This window comes from Saccostrea cucullata, unplaced genomic scaffold (assembly GCF_032062105.1).
Source record: "Saccostrea cucullata isolate Sc308-1 unplaced genomic scaffold, CSIRO_AGI_Scuc_v1 ctg16637, whole genome shotgun sequence".
Classification (NCBI taxonomy): domain Eukaryota; kingdom Metazoa; phylum Mollusca; class Bivalvia; order Ostreida; family Ostreidae; genus Saccostrea; species Saccostrea cuccullata.
In genome coordinates, this window is record NW_026941109.1 from 1 (window position 1) to 13,172 (window position 13,172).

Consider the following 13,172-nt stretch of genomic DNA (forward strand, 5'->3'; position numbering starts at 1 on the left):
TCGGAGAATTGACAAAATTATCTAATTTATTTAAACATAATAGACCTTAAACGATGTTCAGTGAAAACAAACAAAACAAATAAAAAATAATGGTAAAAGACAGCCAAATGTGAGAAGGCTAGTTAGCAGGTGCTTGGTCACGATAATTACTATATAAACACTGCCAAAGGCGATAACGGTCATTTAGAGGTGTGGGAAATCCTAAATACTGTATGTACAAGTACACTGAGCATTTTACGTTTTAAAACAGATTGTTTATTTCATTAATAAATAACCTACAAAATATTCAAAAATATACATCCGAGTAACCGAGTACTGATTTTAGTATTCAATACTCGGACGTTCGATCGAGTACCCGGTTAACCGGGTACTCGTTGACATCCCTATTCAATACACTAGGCGCCGGAATTATGAAGCATCTTAAGCTTAAGGCGCTGAAATTATTTTAAAGTTTAGCAGTCCATAATGAATATGTTTTCCAAATTTGTATCAATCTGCTGTCATATTCATAGTACTGTCATATTTAAATAAAGAGTTTCATTACACAGGTTATGAACATTTTACCTGAATAGATGATTGAAATTTTGTCTTAAGTCTAAGTCTGTTTCATGATCCTGGGGCCAGGGAGCTTTATATAAATGATGGTATTAATATCTCAATATACGTGAAAAAATATCGAAGGGGTGTTAAACAAACGTATAGACAAAACAAATTTACCTCCAGACCAAGTTCCATATTGATAACAACCTGAAGAACAATCCAATTTTTTATCCGCGATAAGGCTTACACAGGAAACCAAACCACTGTATGTTTCTCCGTCAAACGACCCTCCCACTCTCAATGTCCCCGGGGTGTGCAGTGTAAGAGAACCGGTAGCAGCATCAGAAGTGACCTTCTCAGCATTGTCATCGTCATCAAAAACGGAAATATCAACAGAAAGCCGGATTTTACGCTGAGATTCGTCAACTCCGATACCGATTTTCTGCCATTGTCCCAGCTGTAGAGAATAATGGGTAACAGTAAGATTTTCACCTGTACTAACGGTCGCCCGAGTTTCAGAAATTCCGGAGAGGAACTTCATATTGAAAAGGCCGTCGTCCGACTTGTAGTGTAGGATGCAGCTATGATTGTTAGTATCAGGATTTACGAAGGCGGAGAATCCGTAATCTGAGTTACTGAGTATACTGGATAGGCGGATGTCAATATAAGATCCTGCCGACAATCTGACGGAGGGAAAAGGGGAATTATCAGGGGCATAAGGGTGGTCGTCGACAAAAGTCAGGGGACAGGAGGCGCCCGATCTAGCGCCTGTGCTCAATAAGACATCCTGAGTGCATAACATTGGAACCAACGGCCATCTCATCACAGTCTTTGAGGAACACGCTGGCGGTGCCTCTACACCTGAAAGTTAGGTAGAAATTAAAATGATATGCGTCCATGAAAGGTACGTAATATTCTGCTTTCATGTGTTTATACTTCTTAAACTAAATATTCGTGAAAATAAGTTCACCGATGGTTTGAAATATTGAGTCAAGTGATGCTGAAAAAAAATGAATCTATATTTTTAATTCATCTGAGAAGAAGGCTTGAGTGAGCTTTTTTGATCATACTATTTGCGCACAGTAACAACAAATTTATCAACTTCTCTAGTACATTGTACCACTGAAAAATAAAAATCACAAAGGTTAGACATTCACTTAGCAAATATAAGAACTTTAAGGGTTTGCTATTGTGTGCAACCAAGTGAGACTCACTGAAAATAAAAACCTTAATATCTTTGAAAATAAGCCTTGCCAACACTTGAAAACTGGTCCATTTCATCTTCATAATGAAAACCATGCAGCTACATTGACACTTACAATAGTTTGCAGCTAAGAAGTGCACAATACACCTGCAGGACTGCGCAGCCACAGGTTTTAGCAGTGCATTAAAAAATCCCCAAAAATATGAAATAGTTAAATAAACAAAGTGGCTACATCTATATGTAAAGAATCATTCTTTTACATGAAAACTGACTGCAACAGGTACAATTCTTTAAATGCATACTTGTCAGTTCAACAAGAAAATGTTAGCCATGAAAGTAGTGCCAACCACATGGCAATGTGTTAAAAATAGACTTAAAGAGACTCACTGTTGTTCTATAAATAGCACTTTATATGAAAGCCCAAATTTATCTAAAGGATTACTCTATGGTGTGTACAAAACAGGGAAATAAATGTTAGACAATTGATTTTCTCCTTAAAAAAATATGCTAAATAAGAGATTAAAAATCTGTAGGGTAATGAAACTGTGCAATTTAAATGACACTTGGCCCACAATGTTTACTTGAGTCATATTTGTGTTCTTCAGATTTTGCTCGTTAAAGGACCATTTTTTATTACACATTCCCATGCAAGACTTTGATACCCTATTCTAGGGTCTAATTTTCATGGATGACAGATGAACAGAGTTAACCGACACCAGAGACCCTTTAATAGAAAAGCTCCATAGAGCCTTTTGCTAAGATGACTTAAGGTAGGTCCGTACTTTCAGAAATTTCTGTCAAACTGATAATTTTTCAATTTGAATACCTTGAACAAGTCTTAAACTTACTAAAACACCCATAAAAGACATATCTTTGCAGGTTAATTTTCATACAACATGTCTCAGCGCACATACCTCTAAAATATCAACAGCCAAAATTGAACATAAAAAAGTGTGATATCATATTTCTCTTAGTTATGCACCAAATCACATCAAATTTATGTTAAAACGTATGAAGATCAAAAATATTCATTTGCCAAGAGAATATTTGAAATCTTTACTGCAAAACATTAACAAATTGGTGTTGAATCTGTCCATGTCTTTCAGAAAAAAATCTCAAAATATCTTTATTTTTTATAATTCTCAAAATCTAAAATGTTTAGATGCCATTTTTTCTTTAAATCTATTAAGAATTATATCTAATGTTAACAAAAACAGCTACTTTATTATGGTTGACCAGAGAATTTTAACAAAACAGTCTTTTGAAGACGTATACCCCCATTTTTAGAATATCAATTTTTTCAATTATTCAATGCAAAATTTGTAAAAAGTAAAAATTAAATGGATGGTATAGGCTCTAAATCAATAAAAATAGATCTCAGGTTAGTTTACTTAAAAGAAAATTCAAAACATTTAGGTCCATAAAAGCAATTAAGAATTAATTTTGTGTCTGTGTATGTAATAAATGACATGTAGATCTTATGGACAGAGTGCAAAGTGTTAATTTCCATAAATAATGTATATTAAATGCTTCATATGCACAATAACACTATAATAAACAAATATATACTTGCTAAATCATTTTCAATCACCCAAAAAGATTAATATCAATAGAAAAGTGAAAATCAGAATTTTATATTGATGTGTAAAATTAGAACCGGATCCGTAAAAGTGTGGGCCTTCCTTAAGATATTAAAATGTCTTTGATTATTGTGAAAAAAAAGTCACAAAGAAGAACAAAACAAAAGGATGATAAATGAACTTTTTTTTTTTAATTCTTCATCACTTCCAGAATATTATATTTCTTTTAACATGTTAACCAGCATATACAAGTTTGACTAATTTCTTTTAAAAGTTTGTTTACAGATATAATTAAGGTATGATTTTAAAAATAAACTTCAATCTTAACAATATAACTGCAGTATGAGGATATCTGGGACCTTTGTTCTAAGCACTGGTGTCAAAAGACTGAATTAAAACATTTTGTGCATTTGATGCACTGAACAAGAACACATATAAATTAGGTAAAAAAATGTAATTATAATATCCTTTACCAAGATCCCAAAATGTTCTTCATTGGAAACTTGTGGAAAGTTCATATATGTATTTTTGTTTTATTGTCATCATATGATCTTTTTCAACGATGTTCGGAAAGTTCAACACATGTGTAAATACTACCGTGAAATCACAAATAACTTTCAAGTCATATTGTAATAAACTAGATCAGGGTCTTTATATGTTGCGGATATTTTCTCCAACACTGTTTTCCAAAAGATTGAGACAAACCAACATGGACAAAACCTCTGTCATTAGAACCATTTCCTCTTTAACTTTGAAATCTGTAAAATAATATAACATAACATTAAAAAAACCAATACAGTATCACTATCAAAGAAGAAAATTGTATTGAATGATAAATCTTTACATCATGACAGTGGTGACTAATAAAAAGCATTAAAAAATAGACAAGTAAATTTCAGGGCCAAAGGTTACACATCCCTCAGCAATTATGGTAACATTGTAAATATTGGCCAAAACTGTTTGTTGCATTGAATTTACATGTGTTAACGTTTCTCATTTTAATTTACAATTGTGTAGATCACAGTAGTTTAATCCATATACTAGAGATAAATGATTCTAATTTGTATACAAGTATATTAATATTTTAATGGACTTTTGAATTTGATTACTGTTTGTTATCTTAAAATTCATATTTCCTTGAAAGTTTTTTCCCATTTTTTTTCTTGACACATTTTAACCTCAATGTGTCAATTTCTATCAGATTTATCAAATTAAAAATTAGTTCTGTCATGTTAGAAATAATAAGCTTTGCCTGTACCATTATAATGTAGATCCTCAACGAAAATAATAATAATAATAACCTTAGAGATATTAAGTGGTGGCTACAGATACATTCATTATTATTTTTCAATATGAAAATATCTTAAAGGTTTCTACTAGAACATTATGGAATTTATGAATCAATACCAAAATATACCCTCTCCACGGCACCTTTCTCTCTTTCTTAAAAATGCAACAACCTAAGTCTGATTGAGCATAATGAAAAACTTTCATAAAATGATGATTTAATTAAAAATAAATATGCTAGGTAGCATTTGATTCAGCATACTCAAAGGTAACTTAAGACCAGTTGAGACTCCTTTATTAATTAATCCTCTCTTCAAGTTTTCAATCTACCATTTCAACTTAAGAATAGAATTATATACAATTTTCATCTAGCTTTTAAAAAATAATGCTAGTTATACATATATATTTGTTCAATTTTCTGCTTTTTTTCATTTGAGAAACAATCTATATATCATTAATTTAATTTTGTTTTCTCTAATGACATCTTCATATACTAGCTGCACTAATCTGCAAATCAGATTGAGTATGGTCCAAAATGACTTGTATATTTATACTAGTATAGTACAATCTTGTGTGAATATCATTATATAAAGAATAATAATACTTGCACCATGTGCATCTTTTTTCACCAAAAAAAAAAAAAAAAAAAAAAAAAAAAAAGAAATAACATTTGAATATCAAAATTTTGATTTACAAATAACACAACTGATTTACCATATTTGTTTAATACGTAGAGCCGTTTAACGTAGCCGTCATTGGACATTTAACTTGAGTGACTGAGGCTCAATGAAGGATGATCCGATCTTACACAACTATTAATCGCTCATTAATCACTGTTAATGAAACGAAATTTACTCTACTCATAATATTTGAAAACCTGTTTTTAACTTCACGGTATTTTGAAATAATGACAAACACTTTTGGTATTTTGAAACAAAGTAACATTTATTAGTTCCCCGCTCCTTACAGCTGACCTAATCGTGGTCTGCAAGAACCACGTGGAAATTTTCGGATGCTCCAAATAATGTTTAACCTATTTAAAATTTATGTGCACCAGATCACAGACTCTGTCATACTCAAAATGTATTACTGACACTAGGAGTTCTGTAAGATATCTGAGATAAGGCTCATAATTCACAATAAACACAAAAATTCGACTTACCAACTCCTACTTTCACTTTAGCCGAATATCGCATGACAGACATCAGAAATAAACTGCGCATAGCGAATATAGTTCTTAATTTTCGTGCAATATTGTTTAAAATTATTTGACATCGCACTCCACCTGTAGGATTAATATACTTATCTAACAAAAGTATAGTATTTTATAAACTTACCTGCTAAAGGAATAACAGGCGTTAACTTCAATCGGAACTGCTAAAACTGAGCGCGTATTAATTTATCAGGTCCATTGTAAAATCCAAGAAGGAGCATTCTATGATACGAAGTAAACATCTATGTAACTCTTATGAAAAATAATATTAAATATGTCGATCGATACTTTCAACACATGGACATGTTTTAAGAGATATCTCTCTATAATTTCTTTGTGTATTGGGGGCACTAGAGACAACAGATTATAGAAATAATTCAATAGTTTTCAATACCGGAATCATGGGAATGGCAACCCACCGATTTCGCATGGCAGACATGCCTAGGTGGTGAAAAACATATAATTATAGAAAAAATACGCATGTAATTGCTAGGAACAAAACAAATAGTTGTACTCATGACGTTCAACTATCTGTACATATACAACAAATGTCATGTTACTGTTTTATTAGACCTGCAGCTGTGCAGTCCTGCAAGTGTATTATGTACATTGCTGCTGCAAGACAATGCAAGTGACAACCAATTTGAATACATTTCAAGACAGCTTTGCAATAGAGGGTGCCATGGGTCATGTTTTTTGAAAAAGCAAGAAGTATTTATTAAAATATTGAGATTTTTATTTTATACGAGTTTCACTTGACTGAACACAAAAGCAAACCTTTAATAGAAGTTTACTTTCGGGACGGTAAATCAGCTAGCTGTTACACTCTAAAGCATTATTTAAACAGGCTATTGTACAATCAAATTTAATCAAATGTCCTTTCGTTTTAATCGAACATCGTGTAAATGAAAACTTTTTTTTACATATGCTCATACGTACCAGGACACCAATTAGAGAGCTGGAGTGGCTCTGATGTCGGATAGATGGAATTCCTGTACAGGAATAAACCTAAAAGTATATGTAATAAGAATTGTTGAGTTGATAGTAATTACAAATAAAATATAAAATAAAAATGTTTTGAAAACTTTTTAAACCCTTTCAAACATCAAAGTTTGATTTCGATTAAGATTCAAAAATGTAAATGCCATCATGTGGGCACTTCTTTCAACGACTACAGTTTTGCATGATACATCGATACATGCTATACTTTCACTGTTAGAATAATATAGAGAACTAGAAACTCTTGTTGCTACAGCAACAAAAACGGTCTTCCGTTCTCCTCTATTCATCTGTATGAATGAACTTTTATCTATGGTAAAAAAGGCATATAATATTTACAATGATTCCAATAAAACAACCGGCCGGAAGTGTAACTAACCAAGATTCTCGACGTTACTTTAGACAATCATAGTCTTAATAACATTTATAAAAACATTTTTAATTTTTTTCACTTCCTGTGTCGACCGGAAGTGACGGCGGACGGATTTTACCCTATATCTGTTGCACAATCTTCATGGTTTATTATTCATATAAGTTAAGCTTCTTATCTGTTACAGTTTAAGAGATCTCGTAATGTTAACTTCTCATATTGAGGATAAAAATCACGTGACCGGAAATTTTTTTTTATAAAAGATATTTGTGGGATAGTATGATACTAAATTTATGCAGTTTTTCTCTAATAACCGGAAGTTGTTTCCAGTGGGACGGACATATTTCGAAACAACAAATAAAGTGCTATAATGTATTACTAAGAAAGATTCCATAAAGAAAAGTTGAAATTTTTGGTTTATTTGATCACCTCTTGTGATAACCGGAAGTGACGGCGGACAATTCTAACCCAAACGGATTTGTTTACTTATCAAGATCTACCTTTCCTTTAAGTTTGGTGTATTAATCTCTTACCGTTTACGAGATCTAGCTATGATAACTTCTCATTTTGAGGACAGAAATCACGTGACCGGAAGTGAATTTTATAAAGATATTTGAAGTTACTGTTGACATTTGCAGTCTTAATAATATATCCAAAAATCATTACAAATACTTTATCCATAAAAAATATTAATGGGAAAGAAAAATATTAAAATTATTGTATTTTATTTCTGGTGGGACTGATATATTTTGAACCTACAGAAAAGATGCTGTAATGTGATGCAGAAAAAATTTCCCCCCAAAAAAGTTGAAATATTCGATTTTTTTATCACTTCCTGTGACGACCGGAAGTGACGGCGGACAATCTTAACTCAAATAAATTTGCCTACTTATCAAGATCTATTACTCCTATAAGTTTGATGTCTTAATCTCTTACCGTTTATGTGATCTAGCTATTATAACTTCTCATTTTGAGGACAAGAAATCACGTGACCGGAAGTGAATTTTAAAACGATATTTGATTTTACTGTAGACATTTGCAGTTTTTGTAACATATCCAACAATCATTACAAATACTTTATCTATAAAAAATATTTATGGGAAAGAAAAATACTGAAAATATGCAGTTTTTCTCTTATAACCGGAAGTTGTTTTTTGTTTCCAGTGGGACTGACTTATTTCGAAACTACTAATAAGATGCTATAATGTGATGCAAAAAAGTTTCAAAAAAGAAAAAGTTCAAATTTTCGATTTTTTTTTTATCACTTCCTGTGACAACTAGAAGTGACGGCGGACAATGTAAACCCAAATGGTTTTGTCTACTTATAAAGATCTATTACTCATATAAGTTTGGTGTCTTAATCTCTTACCGTTTCTGAGATATGACTCGGACAAACTTTTTTTGAAAAAAGCGGAAATCGGACATAAATGACGACCGAAACTTAAAACTGCATTTGAAAGATATTTCTACTCTCTATCATCTCTGAAAATTTCATGAGAACCCGTCCAGTCATCTCTGAGAAACCGTCGAAAGAAAAAGGGGGGAAAAATTATAATAAAAAGAAAAAAAACCCATAGTATCACTGTAAGAACTTCCGTCTGAAACGGAAGACCTCAATTAAACATACCGCCGAAGGCCCTCTGGCTGATATTGGTATCTCGGGTTGATAAAGGATGTGATATGGAAAAGGGTATGTTTTATTATATATATTTATCACATACCTAGTAATAAAATACAGAACACATAAAAAAATGTACACAATCTATTGTCTCATACAGTTTCGGTTTGTTTCTGCATGTACTTCTATTTCAAATGTCCCCAATCCGTAATTTTAAAATAATCTATTTTTTATCAGTTAGATTATCATTACATTCAAAAAGTTAAAATTAGGAGAATTATGTAACCCCCCAAAATGATATGATGGTATGATCATAAGTACTGTTTTTGAGGTTTAATTTACTAGGGGTGTGATATTGATCCGTATCAGCCCTGCAGGTCTGATACGGCTATTATGACGTAAGCCATATCGCATATGCAAAAATCCTGTATTTATTACTAAGTATGTAATAAAACCATTTAAATATTAAGCATAAAACTTACTTTTGTGTCTAAGTGTTGAGGGAGGATATCGTCCCATAGTAAAACAGTATTCGAGATCTTTGTCCTTAATTGAGAACTGTGTACAATATTTAGTTTCATTTTCGTATATAACTGTATAACAATTTGGATGCATTAAACAAATTGATTCACAATGTACTAAATTCAATATGTTTTTATAAAATGATGTATTGCACAACTTGAATATGTCATTTTCTTTTATGGCTGAAGTTGCTGACTCTCGCATGCATTCTCCAAGATCTATAATATGTATAATATGTTTATATTAAAATCTTGAAAAAATAAAAATAATAACTGTCGTATTAAAAATTCACTTGATCAATCAAAGATTAACTTTATACAGTTGATGAAAAATATTTAAATTATTTATCAATCAAGCTTCTTCAATTATCCTAGTTTACTACATCAACGTTGAAGTGAAAAAGACAAAGACGGTGACTCAGAGTCTTTGGGTGGGGATCTAGTCTGTCAGCCGGTTAACAGAACAGATGGCTGAAAGGAAAATATTATACAGTTGTTGACTGGGGTAGAGGGAAACAGTCGATCTGTTGGACCGGAGTGCAAGCTGTTACATGCTTACTCCAGAGACCCCTTTTAACAACTGTTTTGTTATACTCCTATAGAATTTCCTCAAGTCAATATGCTTATCAATTTTTTCACACAATTTATTCCGCAGAAGTGGTAGATATGTCGATCTAGAGACACTTAATATTTGCTGAGAATATTTTCAGCTGTTTTCACAACATTTTTTGCATTCTTATTGGCCCTAGTTTCGAGTATCGAGTTCTTCCTTGTTTGCCGCAGTGAAACGAGCATCTGCCATTTCTTACCGACAGGTAGCCTTAGTACATAAGTCCTGGAACAGCTTCATCGGATAGTCTTTTTTAACAGTTCCTTGGACCGGTAGGCGGGGAAAACAGTCGAATTGTTGGAGTTTTTAAAGTAAGGAATTATATAGGAACTGTTTAGTAGGGGTATAACAATGGGAATTTATTAAACCTCGTTTGCGTATCTCAAAATGCATCATTTTGTGTTCACCAGTTTCCAATTCTACTTCAAAACAAAGGAATAAGGGGTGGTTTGAAACACTGCCATGAGCTTTGGAAGCTCTTATAAATCTTAAATATCTAACAAACGGACTAGTTAGGAACAATGATTTGGGAGAAGTGTTTCATAATCGTTGCTTTTTATTCTTTGTAATTTTATTCCAAATAATTCTTGATTTGTTCTTTTTACCTATCAGTTATAAGCGTGAATAACGTTGGGGAAATTATATATCCATCTCGTAATATGACTGGAGAATCCACATAATATATATCACTAAAGTTATGCTGTATTTCCTTTGTTCTAATATTATAATTCCATTTGTTTTCCTTGTTTTTATATGTATTAAACGTCCCTCTTAAGAATGTTCACACATATGGAGAACCCGCGACGTATGGATCAACAACTTACTTCGCGACTCTTGAGCAGTCGCTCTAAGCTCTATGCCATGCAGGTTACTATATTTTGTTTGAAATGATTTTTATAAACCCAGTACTAAATGTAAATACAGTACTCTCAAATATCTTTTAAAAAGCATTGAAGTTGGGTAACGATAAATTGTACACCTTAATCTTTGCTTTTCTATACCTTGTACAGTTTGAGTTAATCTTTGAAAAAAATGTAATTACCTTCATTATTTTTTTCGCATAAAAACATTTTTGCTGTAGAACAGTTTTCGGTAACAAGGATCCCCTCGCGCCGATTGTAGTAAAGGCAAAACATATTATCCGGATTAACTTGTGTTATGTTTACCGGAATTTGGGAATCAAGTTGATCACAATTTTCTAACATACTTTCATTGTTAGAAGACCTCAAAAAAGCTCCAATCCACACTTCTGCTGAGATTCTTAAAATAAAAGATTTGAAAACTCGTCTATTTAATTTTAAAATCTAAAAGAATCATAATTTTATTTCAGTATTGATGTCATTTTATGAAAGTCTTGGGCAACACATAAAAACTAAAAATTAATTATATTATTTCTAAAATTATCTTCAATGCTTATTGAATCTACCTCAAGTCGGAATTGATTTCAAACAAATCATCAACCTCTTCCAGAACTAGGTCTAAAAAGTACATTTCAGTCAGTGATGTAATTTGTGCTAGTGTCCCGTTTCTTGAAGCACAAACATTATATGCGGTGTGCCATGACGCTTCTGGTAGATGGACAGTGTATCTACATTTTGGATCCCTGTCTGCAAATGAAACACTAGCATGGAATTAACGAACAGTATTCAAGATCATAAGACTTGTCCGTCCATTCCAACAATGAAAATCAAGATGAAGAGCAAACACGGACATCAAGAACGTCAGAGGTTTAATAATAATAATATAATAAAGCCTTTATTTATCCAGGATGACATACTTTAGCAACAATGCTAGTTTTCAATATGGTCCTGCATTAAAACATACATACATACACTCAGGTATTAGTAAAATACAGTTTAAAAGAAATAGAGAACTTATAAGATTTAAAAAAAAAATGAAATACATGTATAAGATAAAAGAATATTAAACAAAATTGAAACGCATGGTGGTATTCTGTTAGATAGTTTCTTTTAAAGCATAAAACACCTGTCGCATTTCTTATATTTTCACTCAGTGTGTTCCATAGATTGCTGCCTGAAACAACAAAAGATCTCTTATAGTACTCAGTTTTTGCCCTTGGTACATACAATAAATTAGAATTGGAATTTCTAGTTTGTCTTTGGCTAACATCTGATACATAATTAAACACGTTAAAATAATCAGGCATCAATCCACGTAATACTTTATAAACTAAAGTGACTTTTCTAAAGATAAAATAATCTGATAGAGGCATCCAATTCAGTTTTGTAAACATGACAGTAGATGGCGTTTGAAAATTTCTGATGTTCAAAATGCAGCACGTTTTTGTAATATTAATAGTTTTTTCACATTTTCAGCATTTTTCGGAATACTCCATACATCTATAGTACAACAGTATGTAAAATGAGGGAAAATCATGGTATTAAAGATCTTCAACAATGCATCATTTGACATAAAATATCTTATTCTTTTTAAAATACCAATTCTCTTAGATATCTTGCATACAAATGCTTCAATGTGACTTTTCCAGGACAAAGTTTCATCAATAATAACACCAAGTAATTTTGACTCTTGAACACATTCTATGACATGGTTGTTTACAACTAAATTTAGTTTTCGACATTTTGATAATCTTTGTGACGTTCCAACAAGCATACATTGAGTTTTAGACAAATTTATACTTAATTTATTTTGCTCAATCCAACATACACTCCGTTGCAGATCTTCACACATCTTTGACTCTATGTTTTCTACTGACTTATCAGTTACATCTTGTGAGGTATCATCTGCATACATATTTACATGAGAGTGTTTCAGTGCTTGTGGATAGTCATTTATATACAAGATAAAAAATAGTGGGCCTAAAATAGAACCTTGAGGAACTCCAATAATAACATTCTTTTCATCAGATAGATCTCCTTTCCAAATAACTCTCTGTACACGATTTGCTAGGTACGATTTAAACCATTCAAAAGTATCGTCACATATACCAAATGATTTAAGTTTGTGCAATAAAACCTTATGATTGACGGTATCAAATGCTTTCCTTAAATCGATGGAAAGTACACCAGTAAGTTTTCCTTCATCAATATTTTTTAGCCATCTATCTACTACAGAAATAAGAGTACTTTCACATGAGTGCTTAGGTCTAAAACCAGACTGACAATCCGTTATTAAGGAATTTACCGACAAATACTCATAAAATGAATTAAAAACGTTTGACATGGTGGTTCTTGTTTCATTACATTGCT

At 31.9% G+C, this 13,172-nt stretch overlaps 1 protein-coding gene across 1 annotated transcript; it reads right to left on the reverse strand.

Moving 5' to 3' along the window:
• Positions 1-717: 717 nt before the first annotated feature.
• LOC134257218 (uncharacterized) lies at positions 718-11,558 on the reverse strand (the record flags this gene model as incomplete). Its single annotated transcript, XM_062739861.1, has 5 exons — positions 11,369-11,558; positions 10,985-11,202; positions 9,294-9,551; positions 6,764-6,832; positions 718-1,401 (listed from the first exon to the last, which is right to left on the reverse strand). Coding segments are annotated over exons 1-5 (1,294 nt in total), but the record flags the coding sequence as incomplete, so codon positions are not given.
• Positions 11,559-13,172: the final 1,614 nt, after the last annotated feature.